Source organism: Fulmarus glacialis, unplaced genomic scaffold, assembly GCF_000690835.1.
Source record: "Fulmarus glacialis isolate BGI_N327 unplaced genomic scaffold, ASM69083v1 scaffold5848, whole genome shotgun sequence".
Lineage (NCBI taxonomy): Eukaryota > Metazoa > Chordata > Aves > Procellariiformes > Procellariidae > Fulmarus > Fulmarus glacialis.
In genome coordinates, this window is record NW_009230034.1 from 73,966 (window position 1) to 94,714 (window position 20,749).

General features: G+C 38.8%; 1 protein-coding gene across 1 annotated transcript in view; it reads left to right on the forward strand.

Moving 5' to 3' along the window:
• LOC104081352 (fibrillin-1-like) overlaps positions 1-20,749 on the forward strand; it is a gene marked incomplete at its 3' end in the record, with an annotated part of 96,680 nt that overhangs the window by 62,935 nt on the left and 12,996 nt on the right. The window contains exons 13-21 of the mRNA XM_009584068.1: positions 3,173-3,298; positions 5,434-5,556; positions 10,452-10,574; positions 11,869-12,021; positions 14,258-14,311; positions 15,192-15,317; positions 18,531-18,656; positions 19,321-19,440; positions 20,409-20,546. Of these exons, the coding sequence (XP_009582363.1) occupies positions 3,173-3,298; positions 5,434-5,556; positions 10,452-10,574; positions 11,869-12,021; positions 14,258-14,311; positions 15,192-15,317; positions 18,531-18,656; positions 19,321-19,440; positions 20,409-20,546 (1,089 nt within the window). The remainder of the gene's footprint in view (positions 1-3,172; positions 3,299-5,433; positions 5,557-10,451; positions 10,575-11,868; positions 12,022-14,257; positions 14,312-15,191; positions 15,318-18,530; positions 18,657-19,320; positions 19,441-20,408; positions 20,547-20,749) is intronic.

Sequence of the window (20,749 nt, forward strand, 5' to 3'; positions counted from 1 at the left end):
TTTCCCTCCCTCTCTTTCATTATTGAGACATTTTTTTCTTTTGCTTCTTGGGGATCTCAAGGACAATTAAACATCCCTTCTTTGGGGCAACCCTTTACCTATAAAAGACTGCTAAAAGACTAAGAGAGGTGGGGCGAAAGATAAGTCTTCCAGTGGGTAAATGTAAGAGTACTGTGCCTGTGTGTTGTCCCTGCCCACTGTCAGAGGAAGAAATCAACATAAATTAGAGCATTGAAAACTTAAATAAGGTATGGAAAAGTAGCGAAGCACTGGGAAAGTCTGGTTGGGGAAACTGTAGAATCCCCATTATTGGTATTTTGAAGACCAGGCTCAACAATAGTCCTGATGGTCTTCATCCTGTCTTCCTACAGGAGTGGGGAACGTGTAGCTCCTCAGCGGTCAGCCCTCTGTCAGGGTTCTGTAGCTCCCAAACTGTCCTGGGGTGGGAATTTGACTGTAAAGGTGGCTGCAGTCCTTTATAGTTGAGTCATAATGAGAGACGTCTGGCAGGAGAATGAATGACTACTTTGATATTCCATAAGAAATGAAGCATCTAAATGAAACAGGATGTTTGAATGCTCAGAGTCCCAGCTTGTCTTCATATTTTGCTTTCTGCGCTAAGAGGAGGGTTCCTTGAGCTCATTCTGAAGCAGAGAGTTTCCAAAAAACCAGAAGAAAGCTAACTGTATTAGTGTGTGATTTTTTTTTTTTTTCTTCCCTTTGTGAATCAGAAAGGTATTTGTGGTACAGAAACTTACTCCAATCCAGGAGGACAGGCAGAGCCAGCACCACTGCTGCATGTTGCTGGGAATATTTGACCTAATTGCTGCCAAACAGCCATGTTGCAGAAGCATCTTCATAGTTCAGCTGACTAGTGGTGAAGGAGTGCTGAAGTGGAGTCTCAGCGGTGATGAATTTACTCATGAGTCATTTTTGTCACACGCTTTTAATTTGACTGATTCATTACACAAACACATGGTTGTCAGAAGCCCAGTAGCTTAATGGCATTAAAGTGTGGTCACTTAGCAGTTCCTTTGCAGTCTATGGCAACTGTGCTTGCTTGATAGACTGTTCAGAAAATGCTATGGTGTGCAGAATCTTTGTTTTCTGAAGAAATTTTTAGGACCAGTTTAGGGAAAAGAAAAAGGCTAGTGGGGTGCATTTGGCAAAATATGCATATAGCACTGGTGCCTGCCAAAATCAGCATTTGCTGTAAAATTACTTCGCATGACTACTTTGTATGTTGAGGTTTTATTTTTTGCATACACGAATGTGTCTGTGCTGATACGCTTTTGCAGATGTTTTCCTTATGTCCATTCTTGAAAAATGAAGTCTCCATAATAACCAGGTGTTTATTCCTTGCTCTGAGGTTCCAGGGGAGGGTTTTCTTCTGCATGATGAGTCTGATAGGTGACTGATTAAACATTGCAGTCTGTGTTGCAAGCTACTGATTCAGCTGTTACTAGGATCACGTATAATTCTAACAGGAGTTTGGCTGAATGAGTATGTTAATTGGAGACATAGATGAATAAGGTTAGTGATTAGTGATCAGGACAAAAAATGCTTTTCAATTGCAGAAGAGAGGATGTAAAATGGAGCTCAGAAAAAAGGGGAATTTTATGATGATTAGCTAAGAATGTATGGGAGTCAAAGCTTTAATAGCTAAGTGCTTACCCGACATTTCTGAGAGGAGGAGGTCAGACCTTACATGGAGGTGGCAGCAATTACGGACATTTCAGTGAGAGGGGAGGTTTGATTTTTGCAAGTTTCTATGAGGGGGGGGAAAAAATGGACAATGATGTTTCATAATGTGAAAATTAGAAATGTAACAGAAACTAGTGGTGGGTCCCCAGTCACCTGTGTGTACGAAAGGAACGAGATTTTGTGTTAATTTCTGCACCATGATTTAGATGGCATCAGATGTGTAAAAGTACAAATCCTAATGAACTAAAAGGCTAGAAAAATCTTGAGATGCTGTAGCATTTCTGCCTGTCCTAAGGAAGAAAGCTGGTGGAGTAGCTGCAGCCAGGCTCAGGTACAACTGAGTACCACAAAAGTGAGGGGAAAGGGACTGAGCAGAGAGAAAACTCACTTTCATGCATTGCTGACTGATGATGCTCCTTTATCAGTTAAGCCTGTACACTTTTGCTGGAAGTCAAGAGGGCTGCAAACTGCCACTGCAGTAAGCTGTCACTTGAGCAGCTCTTGCCTCTGCTGGCCTGCTTGCTTGCAAAACAGTTATTTTCAGGGATTTCTTAGCAGCTTCCCAGAACTATTGTGGTGCTAAGAAGGCAAACATAGGTTCACAATTTTGAGAGGCATCAGTTCACCCTCACATAGGTGTCTAGAGAGCAGGGCATTTGGGAGGATGCCCTGTGCTCCGCTTCTTCCTCAAGCACAGCAATGCACTTCTGCGGAGGGGGCCTGGGGAAGGGCACACCCAGGATATTTGGGAAGACAGCATGGTTGCACGATAGATAGGTCTGCATGGGCTGGTTGAGATCTCTGTGAGCAGAGTCCCCTGTGTGCAGGAATCTCTGGGAGATGGTCCAGGCCTTGATGGAGAACACTGAGCAATCTGAAAAATGTCTAGACAGTCTGTCTCAGCATCTCCTCTCCCCTCGTTTGGAGGAGAGGGAGAGCTGCCAGCCTTGTGTGATATCACTATTCAGGTCCTCCAAAGCACTTGCCAAGCACCTCCTGCAGAGAGAGGGAAATGAGGAGCTGATGTTTCAAATATAAAATAAGCAGGAGAAATATCTTCTGAGGTGGGAAAGTCTCGAACTTTCCTGTTATCTTACAAAGCAGCAGCAAAAGACAAGCTTCCCCCATCTTTCCTTCAGTAGCTATTGTTAAGTTAAACTTCAGTGAAAATGTTTTCAAGATGAACAAAAATGCAAAAAAAACAATTGAGAGGGTCTGATTCTTGTTTTAGCAAGCTGCAGGGTAATGTTCACTGAAATTATTTCACAGCAACTTGAAATTTCAAGCTGATGAACATTTTCCACCCCCATAACATTCAGTTATGGAAATGAAAAGAAATCATTTTTCAGGTGAATATTGTTTCCATATAGGGTTAAAAACCTAGGGGAAGCAGAAATGGGAAACATTCCTCTTGAGTATAAAAAAGAAAAACCCCCAAATGTTATTTTTCTTTTCGGTTGGCTTTCAGACATTGACGAATGTTTACAGAATGGTCGTATCTGTAATAATGGACGATGCATAAATACAGATGGCAGTTTTCACTGTGTGTGTAATGCTGGCTTTCAGGTGGCAGCTGATGGAAAAAACTGTGAAGGTAAGACTTCTCTGAAGTTACTCTGTATCAGTAATTACACTTGCAAGAGGTTATTCATGTCAATGAAAAGGACCTCTGGTGGGGGGGAAGGGAAGGAGTCAAATTTCTAAATACCTTTTGCTGTATCTGGGAGGGCAAGTAAACTGTCTTTTGCAGCCAGTTCTGGAGCCTTGGCTTGGCAATTCTCAACGGGATGTCTGTCCAGCAGGAGAAATAGCACATACCACTATCGCAAAATGCAGTTTCTTTGATGGGAGTGGTACATTTTAAAACGGAGCACAAGTCACATGCTGCCTGATTTTACTGTGTGTTTAACAGCATGCTTTATGGGATCTTGCTGGGTGACTAGCAATGTGTTTTATGTAGATGCAGTCTGGTCTGACCCATAAAAACTGTTTTAAGAAAAATTTGTAAACATAATTGATGTGTTCCTACCTCCCAGACCTTTAGTAAAGGGGGAAAAAGAAGAATGTTCTTTATCATGCTTCCCAAGGTCCTTGGGAGGGTTCCCAATGATCTATTCATACGTTAAAGGAATTTCAAGCAGTGTTCTTAGAAACATTTTTGGCAGAATATTATCTCAGTGATTCAGCTCAAAGACTTAATGCCAAAATTCCTGGTTGGGATAGATACACGATTTTTTTTTTAAAATCATAAATTATTTTTGTCTGACTTAGCCTGTAAGTAAAAAGAAAACACACCATGTCTAGAAGTGTAATTTCTGTCCAAGACAGCTGCAATATTAAGGAAAATAGCACGATTCCGAATATATTGTAATGTCATTATGATCCAGTGATTTTATGTGCTAGTAGTGATTCTGTTAATCCTTGGTAGAGACAGACATTTTAAGACTCTGTTTTTCCTGACTCTTTTTTAGATACAGTTTAGCACTGTAAGCTGCTTTTAAAATATCTTATTATGGAACTATATCGACTAAATATATTTGGAAATGAATATATTTTGGGGAAAAACTTGATTCTGATTTCTTCCTTTCCCACCAAATACCATGTGCTAATAGTAATAAGAACCAGGACATCGGCAGTCTGGTAAAACATTTTTAATTCCATTGCATATGTTGCCAGAATGTCTGTTGCATCCACTTATGAAACAGTTTCATCTCTGGCATTGTAATGCATTGAGTTTTGTTCTTAGGAATACATGTGCACACACACTAATCAGTAAAGACCACTGGCATTGTGCCATACCTTAATGTAACTGTGTATAGTCCTCTAGATGAAACTGGTAAATAGCGCTGATTTTTTTGGATGTAACATCCAAAACTGATTTCATTTGCGCCAGGATGAAATAAAGACTAAGATGATATAAAAGCTTACTCAAATCAAGCACAGAAGTCTCTGTACTTGCCCTTTTTTTTTTCTTGAGTTTTTTTTTTGTGTGTGAGTAACTGTGCAGGGTTCAGAATAGCAGTGTCTAGGACCTCCACCTTTTCCTACTTGAATCCTTCATGCTATGCCATTAGGTCAGAGGATGAATAATGCTAGTATGAAGCTATGGTTAGTGAGTACCTTACTGTGTGACCTGTCATGCTGAATCCAGGGAAGGGGTAGATTTTATTTTAAATGGAAGTTGATGATGAAAGTGCCCATAGAATGCATGCTTGAGCACAGTGCTGGGAAGTCTCTCACATCATAAATCTTAGACTCATCCAGTGGAGGTTACAAAAGTTTTCACTCCAAACACAAATGCCCACTCCTCCCCTTTCAAGTGTTCTTAGTAACATAAAATTGTGTTTACTACTCCAAATGGGAGGCTGCTTCTAACTTAGCTTCTATTTACATCAAGATTGCAAACCCTCTTCAATTACATACCTTTCTCACTTTTTTAAGGTTTTTACCAACTGGCAGTTCTTAAGCTGTCCGGTTTCTCATCTGTTTTTCATTCTCTTTGCTCTTTTTGGATGCATACCTTTCTATGTTAATGATTCATTATGAAAAAATGAAATCATTGCTTTAACACATCCTCTAGGACAGTGCAGTATGTCTCATCGTATGTTTCTGATTATCATATACCTCTGACAACTAATAAAGAAATTAAGGTTTATCTTTTGGATATAACTAGTAAGAGTTCTTTTACTTAAACACTATGAGCATTATGTCTGTTATGTACATTTTCAGATATGGATGAATGCAGCATAAGGAACATGTGCCTCAATGGGATGTGCATCAATGAAGATGGCAGTTTTAAATGCATTTGTAAACCAGGGTTCCAGTTAGCATCTGATGGGCGTTACTGCAGAGGTGAGCACAATAAATTATGGGTTCCCAAAGTTTGTGAGTCATATCCCTCTGGTAGCTTGAAGAATCGCCTTATTTCCTTACAGTGATCCTTGGGGACAAGAAATACTGGGCAGAGTTCTTGTCAGATATGCTTTCTTATTCAGCTAGAATGATTTGTCATTGTGCAAGACAGTACTCAGTCTTCTCCACAGTGTTGAGCAACTGCCCTAATCAGCCAGTGGGAAATATACTTTGATCAAGGACTCTGTGATCTGACCTAGTTAAACTCCAGGGTTTTTTGTCTATGAGATCTTCTGCAGTTTGGCTCCAATATATCTCACTTTTTGTGTTTAACTTTTTAAAGTTTTCTGCCTTTGGCCACCCAAACATCCTGGCTCATTGCCTTCTTTGGGTTTTTCTCCCATTCCTGTCTGGGTGTTCCTAGTCAATGCAGTATCTCTGAGGAGTGCCCAGCACCCCGTGTGACCGAGATGCAGACATGAGCACCACAGCAAGATTGTCTTTTCCATTTGCTGTGCTAGCTCAGCAGTACCCCCTGTGGGAGACACTGCAGCGTTCTGGTTGCTAGTTATGTCATCAGAGTTTCCGTTCAGTCCCATCAGGAACTGGAAGTTTTGTGTGTATAAATCTTCATGTTTCAACAAGTTTTATAGGCACAAAGCAGAAGTTGGAATAAGGAATAAACAAGTACTGGGCCAAGTTACTTACGGTTTTTCTTTTGAAAAATTTAAAATCTTTTAACTCTTGGAATCAAGGCAGAAAAAGTGCTTGCTTACACTTCGGCAAATTTAAAAGAATGTCACACTGGATTACACAGCAGCATCTTGTTGTGGACCAATAACAAAAGTAAATGTTTGAATAAATAATTTGGTTTTGAGAGTTACTGACATGAAAGGTGAATTAATTTGGATCCTGTTGCTTCTTGAACACTGTATCAGTCTTAGATCTGAATTGCATGGTGTCTAGACTTAGACTTAGATCCAAACCAGGCCAATAAATCCAGTAAAACATCCGGAACTTCTCTTGCATTTGATAACTTTTGCACCAGCTATGCAGGACAGAGCTACCCAGCCTTCAGCGGGGGAATCATGTATTTCTAATGAGAGACAACCCCATTCTTGCTTTGTAATATGGTTGTTTTGATTGGGAGAATGAATTGTTCTTTAGTTTCTCAAATGAACAAATGTGCAGATCCATACAAGTGTCTCCTGAGCTTAAAGCTACTGGCTGTGTTGGCTGCAACCTTCACGCACTTAGAGCAATCAGCTTTATTTCTGTTCTTACCTGTTTTCCAAGTGGTAGGTGTATGTCTGTGCTTTGCCAAAGCTTATTTTCCAGCTGGTCTGTGTGTGAGGTGGCAGTGAGACTTGGTCTCAGACTTGGCAGGGAAGAACTCGATGCCCATCAGGCCTTGGCACATCAGCCAGTCATGTTGCCAAAGACCACTGGCTGCTCTCTGTGTCGTTAGTAGGGATGTGACTCACTGATGCAAGCTCAGCCCAAATGCTCGTCTTGATTTTTGCCTTGAGCATCTTTTGGTATTTTTTCTTTTTTTCTTTTTTTCTACATCAGTCTGTGCACTGAAATGCCATCCAAGACGATGGTATGTAAATTGCTTCAGACTACTTAAAAACCAATGATACTCAACTTCACAGCCTCTGTTACATGCCTCCTGGCTAAACAGGAGTATGGATACAGCCAAAAAGGGGTTTCTGGCCCTAGAGAAATGTTACTCCTGTGCATCAAAGGGAGAATGTTTGAAAATTATCCAAAATTGCAGGCAACTCAACTGATTCCTACTGGAAGTTGGAACAGATTTTATAGTAAAATGAAGGATTTCTCCCACTGCTTTTCAACACTTACAGTAAGCCTTGTTCTCTATGAATGAGCATGCAAACATTCATTATGTGTTAAAATTGCTATTGGGTCAGAATCAAACCAGATTTTGAGACCTTGACACCCAAATTACACTTTTTCCCAACTTCATATTTGTCTCTTTTCCACTTGCCCAAAGTATCATGAAATAATTCCCAGGAATGTAGTGGCTAGAGAGAGCACAACTCTCTGGTAAATGTCTCTAGTCATGTTAGTAAAAGTTTAAAAGATTGATCTTTAACAATTCCTGTACATTTTAATGTTTATCCTTATTGAGTCCTTTCTGTACACACCGCGTACGAAGTAAATGACTTCTGTCCTACAGAACGGTTAGCCTTTGAAACACTCATTGTTCACACTGCATATGCTGAATTTGTTTGTGAAGTGAATGCATTGAGATCTTACACAAGCTTAAACTCTAAGCTCATGCTTGCACATGCAGTGAGTGCTCATGCATATTGGGAATGTGTCTATGCACAAACTGACATTTCTGCAGCGAATTGGCTACCTGCCTGAGCGATTTTGATACGGAATTGAACATGTGTTTTTGCCAAACTTTTTAGGGGATCAACAAAGGAACATAAGAATTGCAGTGTGCAATACATTGCTCCTATAAATATCTCATTTGATGCACTCTAAGCTGAATTTTGAACTATGAAGAATTTCTAACCCAAAGTTGGGGATACTGTAAATGACACAGTTCCATAAAACTGGAATTTAAGTATAAGTACAGGGCATATGCTTGGCTGTCTGGTAAAAAATTCCACTCAGGCTTTATGAAGTAATATGCCAAAAAAGAATGTTACACCATAGTCTTGTGTATTCCCTGTAATACAAGACATACTAAACTTATTCACCATCAACTTCTTTTGCTGATGATTTGCTGATAATTTTTCAAAAATACTTACATCAGGCAGGCACAGGTTTAAAGCATGATTTCTATTCCATACATTGTTTCATCTTTAGACCAAACAGGAATTCCCCCAAATTGAAAGCTATTGCAAGGCAACTGAAAGTGGCAGTTTAGTAGTCTGAGTAAATTTTTCCTGATTAAAATTAGAGGACTTAGTGTACCCATCTGGCACTACTGAGCAAGCTAAGCAGAAAAGGCAAAAACTCATTGGATATGGAGAACGAGTCCATTAGGTGGTTTTCTAGAACCAGGTTGAGGTATTCTGGCAAAAGTCAGAAAAAGTCAGTATTTTTGAAGTTGTCCAAATGGCGACTTTTGCCACAGAAGACAGCGGAGCCTTGTCAAGGTTAGAAATTTGGACTTTATGCCTGCATGTGCAGTTAACTTACTGGGTAGAACCTCAGCCCTGGTAAAAGCAGAGGCTTTTTGCCCCATCTTTACTGGAGCCAGGTTTTCAGCTTTTCAAAGTGACCCATTTTACCTTTCTATAAAACATCTATAACAGTATTTTCAACACATTTGTAAATGGGTGCAAAATAAAATGGATTGTACATTTCACCTCTTGTTAGCTTACAAAATCTTTTTTAAAAATTAACTACAGGAAAAGGAAAAAAAGTAACTTTGACTTTCTGTTTCCTTAATGTTACTTAAGTTTTAAGGTTGCTTTCCTTTAAGAAACCTTAAAAAAGGAAAGGTTTTTTTTTTTTGGTGTTTTGGTTTTTTTTTTTGTGTTAAGGAGAACTTGTATCTGTCAAAGAGTTCAGTATTGTCTAACAAAATAACTGTCTACACTGTTAAATAGTGTGGGCACATTTTGAAGTCCCAACTCTGTCTTTACTTACACTGAGTAAGGACTAAATTTAAAGTGGGAAAAGCATTTAAGATTTGTCTGAAACAGAAAAAAAGATTGCAGGGTGAAGTAGAAATGAATGTACTTAAATATAACTTCTTCTTTAAAATGCAGTTTGAAAAAGGAATCTTGGATCATACAAGCTGTGTTTTACGCCAAACAACACAAACGAAGTAAAACACAGAGGTGTTTCACTCTCAATTTGCCCTTTTAAGGTCAGAAAAAAGGAAATTGTCACACACACTGTCTCTTGTATATATTATGGAGAGTTGTTATGAAGTGATTATTTTATAAAGGTTATACATACTTCCAAACAATATTTTAAACACTCCTTTTCTTTATCACTTATAAAATAATGGCATGCTCTCTGTGTTTAGAGAATGATCTTATTATTAACAGGATACACAGCCTATATAATTTTTTACTAATTTGACATCCCTTTGTGATAGCCTAATATTATAAGGCTTCATTCTTGTATTTCATTGCTAAGGGCCCTATTGTTCAATGTACTGTTGTTGGGCAAAGATGGTAGCTTGTGCTCGGCAGTTGCTCAGGGCTCAAATCATTAACAAATTCCTTTCAAGGCTGGAGTGCAGTCTGTGCATTGAAAGTTTATAAAATGGGCTGTAATGAGCATCTGATAGGAAAACCCAATTGTCATGCAGATCACCGGAGACACACTACATGCGGGCAGGGTCTAACTGTGGACATTGAGATTCCACATTCAGTACTTCCAAAAACTGAACCCGCAGCAGGAGGAAGGGAAATTATTTGGTGGCCCTGTGAAGGCAGGGGTAGAGGGGGGTGAAAGATTCAATTTGCTATCTGGACTGATTTCTTACAGCATAAACTGTTAACACCGAAAGGGAATGCCCTGTTACACACTACAGAAGTCCTTTGTCTTAGCAGTCACAGTTTCCTCCTTCCTCTGATTATATTTTTGCCTGAATGACCCTTAAATCGGAATATGTACCTCTTGGGAACAAGTTAGGAAAATGTAGTCCCTTTTCACTCTCCAAGGAGAGTGAAATTATTTTGTTCTGTTTATTTCTCCTGAATTTTGCATTTTCTTCTTCCATTTCACAGAATGAATTAATCGTTATTCTTAATAAAACCTTTACTTGAACGAGTTTCCATTTACACTTGATATTTTTCTGTAGGATATGTTGAAAATAAGCTGCACAAATGCATGTTTCAGCCAGGCATTGAACACTATGTAATTTAATTTCTAATAAAGCTCATTCTGTTCTCCAACAGACATAGATGAGTGTGAGACAGCTGGAATATGCATGAACGGGCGCTGTGTGAACACTGATGGCTCTTTCAGATGTGAATGCTTCCCTGGCCTTGCAGTAGGACTGGACGGACGCGTGTGTGTTGGTAAGACAAGCTTAATGTGTGGCGAGTCACAATTAACCAATGTCAAGGCATTAATGCTAGACTGGTAGATAGATCAAGTTTGAACGTAGAATTTACCATTTTTTCATGGATTAGTGGGTGGTAGTTATAGTGGATGCTAACAGCTCAGGGATATTTACTGTAATAGCCCATTTTGCTCTTTTTTCTTTTCCTTTGCATTTAAAGAGAAAAAATGTGTGGGCCAAATCACAAGGCCAAGTAGACTATACAGCATAGTGCTGTTGGAGGTGAGTAGTGCTGTATCAGTTTTGAGTAGGTGAGAATTTGCCCCATTTCTGTCAATGTAAAATTCTTCATTTGTCACTAAGCTTAAAGATTTAATTACTCTTTCACCCGTTTTTAAAATGGGACATATCAATTTTTCCACTTCTGCCTGTTTCTGTATAAGTGAAAGATGTTTGAGGTGTTTGATTTTTAAAATTCTAATATGTCTGACAGCCATTATGGGCCACTTTTTAAAAAGTGAGAAATGTCACCCCTGAACCTGAAAAGATAAACATTTTAAATCTTATCACTGGAATATCATTACTGAGTTTTTCTTTGTTTTTTGCAAGCAAAGAAAGATTTTTTTTTTTTAACAGCAGCATATTTTGTGATCTTTTCCTGATGCAAGTTTTTCTTTTTCTCTCATTCTGCCTTTTTTTCAGGTATAAAATGAAAACAAAAGCTTTAGTGTGGCCTTAGTGGGATTAATCCAGGGTGTTGCACCAGGGATGATTTTAGCCTTGATGAATCAGAGACAACTAACAAGTTGGGAGGGGGAGAGAAAATACTTCTTATTAAAATCAAATCAGTCCTCTAACTCTGAGAATAAAGTAAACAGTACTGAGTTTTTTTGGAAGGTTTGAGATACGCTTGGTTATAGCTCTGAGATCCTGCCTCTGGGCCTGTCAAGTTACAAGTGCGTAGTGTCCCTGTAACATGGCAGAGACCATGTCCCTTTTCCCCATGGCTTCTTGCTAGTTCAAGGTTAAGTATTGGTTGTTCCCCTAGTAGTTCACTAATGCATGTTAAGTCATTAAATGCAGTAACTAGTTTGTGTGTCTGAACTCTTAGGAGCATGAGGAAGAAGAATTTCCTGTCCTGAGTAGAGTGAGGATATAGGTGGGTGAAAAGCATAGGGAAATGGTGAAAGATGTTTTGTTTTGACAGCTATTCTACAGTGTTTATGACACCCGAGCTAGATTTAATACTTGTTGTAATTTATGGCAGTATAGTTGGCTATGGCAGGATTAAGAGAGATTTCTCTCCTCAGATACACATATGCGAAGCACATGCTATGGTGGCTACAAGAGAGGACAATGTGTGAGACCGTTAACTGGTGCAGTTACAAAATCGGAGTGCTGTTGTGCCAGCACTGACTACGCCTTTGGGGAGCCTTGTCAGCCCTGCCCAGCGCAAAATTCAGGTACGGCATATTTACTGGTACATATTCTAATCTAAGCTTTATGTTGATAAATTATTTTTAGAAAAGTAAAATACAGTTGTGTATTAAAATTGCACCCTAAATCAGAAGGGTTAAATTGTTGTCTGTGTGTGTATACATATACATTATACATGTATATATATTTTGAGCAATCTGCTATTTTGCATGTTGGAAGAGTACAGGAGAGAAATTTTTGAGGCAACAGTAAATGCCAATATCTGGGTCCAGAGTTGTCCACACATTAAAACAGATTTTCAAACAACGAACTCTATTTGGATAAATGTGGATTACAAAAAATAGAATTTTGACCTCAAGTTATTGACGGAAACATCTTGAGGAATTCATATATTCAAATCCTTATGTACACCTGTTAGTCAGATGTTTGTTGCCTGAATTCTGCATCTTTCAAGTGATCTGAAATTGTTTATACAGTAAGTAGCCTTTGGCTAGTCAATGCAAAAACAAACGTCCAGCTAAGTTGGTTGAGAATACTTGAGTCTCTCACTGAAATCCCCACCAAGGGAAGTTGTCTGGAACATAACTTCTCTCTGGCAAGAAAGCAATCCTAATCATTCTCATGGGCAGAATCTGCTTTTAGGAAAGCACTTCTTCCAAGAAGAGTCCTTGTTGTGAAGCCATTAAATAAAGAGACCCTGGTTTCATGGAGGTGACTGACTGCAGGGAGCTAGTTTGAAGCCCAACTTTGTTGAGTGATTCTTTTCACTCAGCGAATTTGTTGTTGCATATAAACAAAATATGCCATTCAATCAGGAGTTCAAAAGCATCTCATACTAACATGGTATCTGCTTTGTAGGCAAAAATAATTTTAGATTTATTTTTTAAATCTTAGTTTTAACTGATAGCTTTATGAAAAGCATTAGGGAGACAAAACCATTTGGAACAAATTAGGCTGGTTGAGCTCATGTGAGCTCTTCATCAGGAACTTGCTGACCACCATTTTATAACATGCTGTGTTGTTTAGAATAGCAAAACACCAAGGAAATGTTACCAGACTAGGAAGGAGCCTTTGCAGCAGCCTCTGCTGATATCAGTGGGCTCTTCTTATTGTACAGTAGAGTTGAAATCTTTTGTAAATGTTGGACTCTGTATGATTGACTTCTGTTTTATATTTGAGTTACGTTAGCAGAACATTTACATATGTGGAAGCTATTTTTCCTGTGTTATCTTTCCCACCTCTTCAGTTGTTAAAAAATGCCATCTCATGTAGGGTGAAGTATAGCATTTCTTTGGGCTTTGAGTGGGGGAGGAAAGGAGAAGATTTTTTAGAAAGGAACATTGTATCAGAGAGACTGAAAAAAATTCCTGAAAGGAAGACATTTGTCCCTCTGTGCTCCTCAGAAGCTCTTTGCAGAAGTTCCTGCCATTCTAGACTAAAAGTTTTGCTGATGAATGTCCAGAGCAGGTCTGCTTTCACATACAGTGGCAGCGATTATTTGATTCAAGCAGGGTACATATTAATCTGCTGGTTATGATAATATTGGGAGATGTTTTGCATGTGATTTTCCTTAAAGAAAAGACAGCTAATTCCATAAATATTTTCAATATTTATTAATTTTAGCAATGTAATTATTTGGGCTGTTATTAAAGTGCAAATATATTGGAAAATGCTGACCTATATGGCAATAATTAATGCTGATCTGGGTGTCAGTTTATTCTGTTAATTGTTCTGAACTCAAAAGAAGAACTTGAACCCAGCAGTAATTGAGATATTTGAGATACTTTGATACATATTTTAATTTTTTTTTTAAGGATAAGAGATCCTTGATGTTCTATGAACTCCTGAAGACACTCCTGCTAAATGAAGTTAAATACAGGCTAGATTTATAGGAAAACTTTCCTGGTCACTTTGAATGTGCACCTTGAGCAAGGGCTTGGACATAGGAGTTCTGGAGAGCCTTGCTGTGAATATGTTATGGTTCGTTTGTGTAGGAGGGCCAGCATGAAGTTTATGTCTATTCCTAAATGCCTCAGTTCACCATGTGACGTTTTTACTCATCCATCTTCATGAGCAGATGCAGACCCTGAATCTGCTAAAATGTTTCACAGGTTCAGAACACTGTGAGGCTATTAATGTTTGTAGAATAATTGACAGGCATGTTATTTCATTCTAATAATTAATTGGCATATTGTAAATGATGATGCTAAAAGCAATAAGCTAAGGAAGAATATTCCAGTAAATATTTTAATACTTTTCCAGCTGAGTATCAGGCTCTGTGCAGCAGTGGAACTGGCATGACTGCAGGAGGAAATGGTAAGATCACCTAATGTAATTCAAACTATAGCAGTTCTGATATCCTTGATTTGTTAGACATGCTGGTGGCAATGATGGCAGGAAAGAATGAGAGGAAGGCTTATTCAAATTGCTGTTTGCAACACATTAGAATAATTTAGGATGAAATGAGTGGAGCATGCCATTTCACCAGTGCACCCTCTCTGTTTTAAGCCATGGAATGTATGTGAGTGCTGTTATAAAATAATGGCAAGTTTGTGAGAAGTGTTATTACCTATATGACTTAGGAATCATATATGTAAGTCATATTTGCACATTTCAACTGAAATCATCCTGAAGAATAAAGCCATGTTGAACGTTGAGCTTCCTCACATGTTTCCATCTGTCAAAAAGGCCAGGCTGACAGTTAGGTTAATTGCAGAGAAGGAGCAAATGATTACAATAAAAGCTTTGTAGTCATCAAACTGTGAAACTGCAAACTCTAAGTCAGCCAGTACTCACTAGTAGATTTGCTGGCAGTAGAGGGAAAAGCATTCAGAAAGGAAGGATGTTCATGCTTTGGAGAGTGATGCCATCTGGAAATGCTATGAATCAGGAGGTACAGGGGGGTATTAATACATGTGCATCTCTAAATGTAAGACCCCAGTTTAATATCCCAGTTCTTATCTACAGTTACAATATTTGTAGGCTAGAGATGGTCTTAAGGCAGTGTGAAAGGGATGCTTTTTTTCTCTTGAGTGTCAATATTTAGGTGTGAATTCCCTGAACAGAACTACATGATTATAAATGTGGAGCAGCCAATGTTAGTGATATTGAAAATATATCTTTTTCTAGTTTGGAGAATTAACCCCCTCAACAACTGACTCTCCTTTTTTCATTTTTTCTTTTTACCTTTATGTAGATATTAATGAGTGCTTACTGGATACCGATCTCTGTCCAAACGGAAGGTGTGAGAATCTGCATGGAACATACAAATGTATTTGTAATCCTGGATATGAAGTGGATTCAACTGGGAAAAACTGCATTGGTATGAAGTGTCCCATTTTTCATTTTGAAGTTTGATACTTGTTTTTATCCTCCTTCACGTTTTTTATCAGTGTTTCATCAGATCCACTAGCTGCTTTTCTGATATTTCTGGAAGTTTCTGCTGAATTCTTGTTTTAATTTCAGTGCTTTACAATGCTTATAAAATCCTCCATTGTGGGGCTGTAAGGGACCGTTGCCATCAGTGACTCAAATCACTGGCAACCAGGCAATAAATATCCAGTTCAGTTAAGTCCACTGAACATGCACTCTGCAGTACCAATGTTTCTCAAAATCAAAAGAACCCAGATCCTGCAATTACAATGCACCACAGGAGGGATCTAGGATCACCAGTGTGCTAGGTGCCTCCAAGAGCAGGGGATTTAAGTAAAACTCCCAACTGATCATAAGAAGATAAGGATCCCATACGCTACAGAAGGCTTACATGGTTTCTCCCAACTCTGACTTTGGGGAAAATTCCCTTTCAACTTTAAGACAGGGCTATTGGTTTAACTGTGTTAAGTGTACTGGTCAGACACAGGAAAATTCATTGTCATTGGAAGCACCAGCAAAATCTGATGGCATGGTGTCTCTAGCTAGGGCTGACTTCCTGTGCTGTACAAGTGAAAAAAATCTAAAGCCAAATTTTTCATCACAGAAAAAGTGAAATAAGTTCTTGCTCCTTAGAGGTGATCAGTGGAAGCACTGTGGCATGGGATTAAAAGAATTCAAATAAGTAGCTGTCCGGTCTCTTGTCATGCTATCTGGGATGTAGAAATAACCATCAGATGCCTGCAGACTCCTGTTAAGAATTTTTATTCTGGCAATTCTCATGTTCCATTACAGGGTCCCATCGAAAGCCCATGACTTAAAACCTCTTAGATTCTTTTCTTCTTCTGGAACAATGCATTTGTGCATTGTTCCAGATCTCCTTTGCACAACTGATTAGAAATTTCTTCTGGTTTCCTGCTAAAATTTTTTTGTGACCATTTTATTATCAGTTGATGTTGTACTAATATTATCCTTTGACTTAGCACCATGTCAGCGCTTATCCCGAAAGTATTTGTAAAGAATCATCACATCCTTTCTCAAACTCTGTTGGCTAAACCATCTAAATCCACACTTTCAGTCTTTTCATAAAAGCAGAGGCTGTAGCCTTCTCTTGAACACAACTGATCTGACCAGTATACAGTGTCCTGATGAGGACTGACCAGTGCCTTGTATAGTGGTGCCAGCAGTTCTCCATTGCCTCTAGGAATATCCTGCCTAAACTGATTCTAGAGTGCGTTAGTCTGTTCTCAAATACATGTTATACTTTGGGATCAAAGTCAACCTCTAATTGGGAGTTACATCCAGAGTTTTGTCTTCTCGGTAGCCTTCAACTGATGAGTTCTGGTTTATAGCACGTTATTGTTATTGGTCCCTAATTGCAAGGTTTTGAACGTTGATGATTATATTTCATCTTATTTCTCTTATTCACATTGTCAAGATTAATTTAGTCTTGCATGATTCTCTGTATTGGTAATACAAATCCTTTTGTTCCAGCTTAGTGTTGTCCACAGTTTTTGATCCCATTCATTTTTTATTTCTACATTGCAATGAATATTTTCTAAGGCCAGTCCCAAGCCTGATCCCTGAAAGGCATTGCTAATATCCTCTCTCCATCATGATTACTCCCCTTTTACCCTACTGTAATCTCTCCTTCAGCCAGCTCTGGAACCACCTTAAAGTTCTTAAATTCCTTCGTGTTATCTCCAGCTTACATAATAATTTTATTTGGGTTCTGTATTCTCTACTTAAACCTAAATAGCTTAAGTCATCTATGTTATCCCAGTCTAAACTATCCACTATCTTATTTAAAAAAAAAAAAAAAGAGTTGATCTATCTTTGATAAAAGTCATGCTGTAAAATTCATCCCATTTTCCCATTTGCTTCTTTGGCTTTAATTATCCATGTCCCATTTCAGTGTCTGCCTGTAGCTTATGGCATCCCTTCTCCCCATCCATCTGTGAGTTTTCCAGCTGCTTCCCAGCCCACCCCGTTGCAGCCCACATCCATGCTCCATCACAGCTGTTTCCCATTCTTCCATAATGTTCCACCTGGCCCTCTCTCAATTTTTCTGAACTCCTGTGAAGCTTCCCACACGGTCTGTTTTATTTTGCAAATCTCCCTGCTTTTCCTAGCACTTTTGCTGTTCCCAGCTGCTGCACTGACCCTCTGAGTCTTCCCAACTTCTCTCAACACTTTCTGAGGCCTCTCTGACTTAGCCAATTGTTCCTGTCTGCTCTCTGGGTCTCTCCTGGTCTTCACCTGCCATTCATGGCCCATTGCCACCTTCTTGCAACTTCTCTCTAATGACCACAGCTCTTCCAAAGATTTCCTAAGGGCTCTTGAAATTTAGCACTAGCATTTTTATTTAAATTTTTCACCTCTGAAGCAAGTGTAGACTTACATTGGCCTTGTTAACCATAACATCTAGGACAGTTCAGAGCCAGCTTGGAAAAAATGGCGATTTAAAGACCAGGATGATCAGCAAACCTTTCCAAACCAATCCTCTCCTCATTTCTTTCATGATTGTGGGGGCTGCTGTGCAGGGAATCAGAGACTGCATAGACCTCTTCCACAATATAGGCAAGATGAAAGTGTGATTCCCAGCTTTATTTTGAACCATGGTATGGCTGTCATGTATTATGAAGATGTGTAGAAAGGAAGTACGAGCTCTTATAAAAGCAAAGCAGCCTGCTAAAGAATAAAGCCCAGGAAAAAGTCAACAAAAATATACAGAGAAGGGTGGGGTTTTTTTTAATTTTTCCCTATTTAAAAAACAAAATTAAACTATTAATTTTTCTCTAGGTAATATTTGTGTGGTTTGAATTCATATAACTATTATTGTTTCCATTATTTTAAAGGTAGTTTTCATGAAGAAGGAAGGTGCAGTAAGTGGGATCTTTAGTGTTAGTTTATTTGGAATGGTCATTTCTGTTTGAAATAATTCCAAGCCTGCTGTCTACTAAAAAAATCTAGAAATGTTTTTAGTGTCTTTGAAAAACAGTGCAAGTCATGTGTGTGAGTATTCTCTCTCTCTGTCCCCTTTGTCTCCTTCTTCTCTCCACATACACAAAATCTCATGAAATGTGGCTGTTGGGAGGGAAATTCTGTCCTGGCTTCTATTCCAGAAATGTTTTCTTTCTTAAAAAGTTCTTGATTTTCATTATAGACATCGATGAATGTGCGCTGAACATGCTGCTTTGTGACAATGGGCAATGCAGAAATACCCCTGGAAGTTTCACCTGCACCTGTCCAAAAGGATTTGTATACACTCCTGACCTAAAGACATGTGAAGGTATTTGGTAACACCCGATTTGATCCTAGTTTTACTCATTTGGATTGTTCTCAGATTGTGTCAGAAATACTTTGAACCTTAATGAGGATATAATGTGTAGAACTAAAAAAAAAACATAAAGAAATTATATGGGGAAGTAGGGGAATGAGGAGAGACAAAGCCAAAATGAAAGCATTAGATAACCTCATGGAATAGCCTGTATTAGGTCTATGTTAGCATTCTGCTTATTGACTACTACCAGTGGGCCCACACTGTGCCAAGGGTGAGAAAAACTTTAGAAGAACCAAGTTTTACAAATCTGTTACTTGTGTGGAGGACAGAGCCAGACGGCTCCTAGTTTGAACCCTTTTTGAGCCACAGACAGGATGGGTTTAAACATTGTTTAAACAACACAGTCCATCACCACAAAGCAAGGCAATAGCTCGATATCACTGAAAAATGAGATGCTGCTTCCAAGTTCAATGTTTTGATGTTCTAACATGTTAATATGTCTTTAGGACACATGCATCGTTAGTCTATTGTGAAGAGTTTCATAGTAGAAAAACAGAATATCAGGAAAACTGGTCATGAGGAAAGTTTCTTCCATTTTTCCCTAAGCTGAAAAAGGCCATATGTATTTTTGTTAACGCTTCCTGGCACTAACGGCAGTGTGTTTCTCTTCTAGATATTGATGAGTGCGAATCTAACCCCTGCGTTAATGGGGTATGCAAAAACACACCAGGCTCTTTTGCTTGTGAATGTTCTCCTGAAAGTACTTTGGATACAACCAGAACCATCTGCATAGGTATTTATTCTTCTGAAGATTTTATATTTGCTGGTTGAAAATGTCCAGTAACATACAAACACTGTACACCAAGTTTAGAAAATATTTAAAAATAACTTGTGTAGATAAATTTAGTGGAAAACGTTGCAGAAACGATGTTGAGAAAGTGTTTGTTTTCACCTGTGGGTACATAAAGTGTGACTAGCACTTGGGAGCATGGTGTGCTTCCATGTCAAATTTGAAAGAGAGATGCAATTTTTTTGTAACAAATAGAGAAATGTGAATACTACTTCTTCAGGACTATGCTCACCCACTTAATTCCTCCTGCAAGAGGGGTGGACATGTTCTCGTTAAGATCTGCTCTCTGGAAAGGCCAGTTTTCTATTTGAGATGGAGCATGAGTAAGTTGTATACAGTCCAGACCAGGTCAAGAGCAGCCACGGACAATGCTGTGACTCAGATACTCTGTGGCCTCATAATTTCTTCCCTTACCTGTTCTGGAGGGACAGTAATTTATAGCTATTGCCTAATCAGTGAGGAAAACTGTGGAACTATAGCTCTGTCTGATCCTTAGCTATCTCTTGCCACTCCCTCTATGGGAAGATCAGATATCCAGACTGGAGTATCAAACAGATTAATGGAAGCTCTGAAAAGGGTTAGTATCTACCCCGTTCTTCTGCATGTGCCTCTAATCTGAGTCATAATAAATACAATGACTCAGGGCTTGAATGTTGTTGAGATATTCCCCATTAAGATCAATAAGCATAAAGTAGGATTTGCAAGGGCTCTGTGCTGGGGTGATTTCAGGCTATAGTCCAGCATGGAGAAGGATAAATTAAGAGCTTTTAAAATAAATTCAGATCTGATGTGGTAAGTTATAATGAAAGGATGATTCTTTTTCATGGTTAAATTCAAGTGTGTTTGCAAATATATTAATGTATAATGCTAAACAATCTGCATGACAATATATTGGGTTTTTTTCCAAACAGAAACCGTTAAGGGTACCTGTTGGCAGAACATAGTGGATGGAAGATGTGAAATAAATATCAACGGAGCAACTCTGAAGTCCCAGTGTTGTTCCTCACTAGGTGCTGCTTGGGGAAGCCCGTGTACACCATGTGAACGAGGTAACGCTGTTCATTTTTCTTAGGAACCTAGGATTTTTCCTATTCTGAGGTTGGTCCAGATTATTGTCATAGAAGTTTGGGCACGGGTTAGACAAATAACTTTACTTGTTCTCTTATCAAGCACTCATTCCTTATTCTGTGTGAAAAAGAGAAGTCTTAGTATTTGAGAGGTAGCATGTAGCTACAGAAGGTTCTAACTTTGG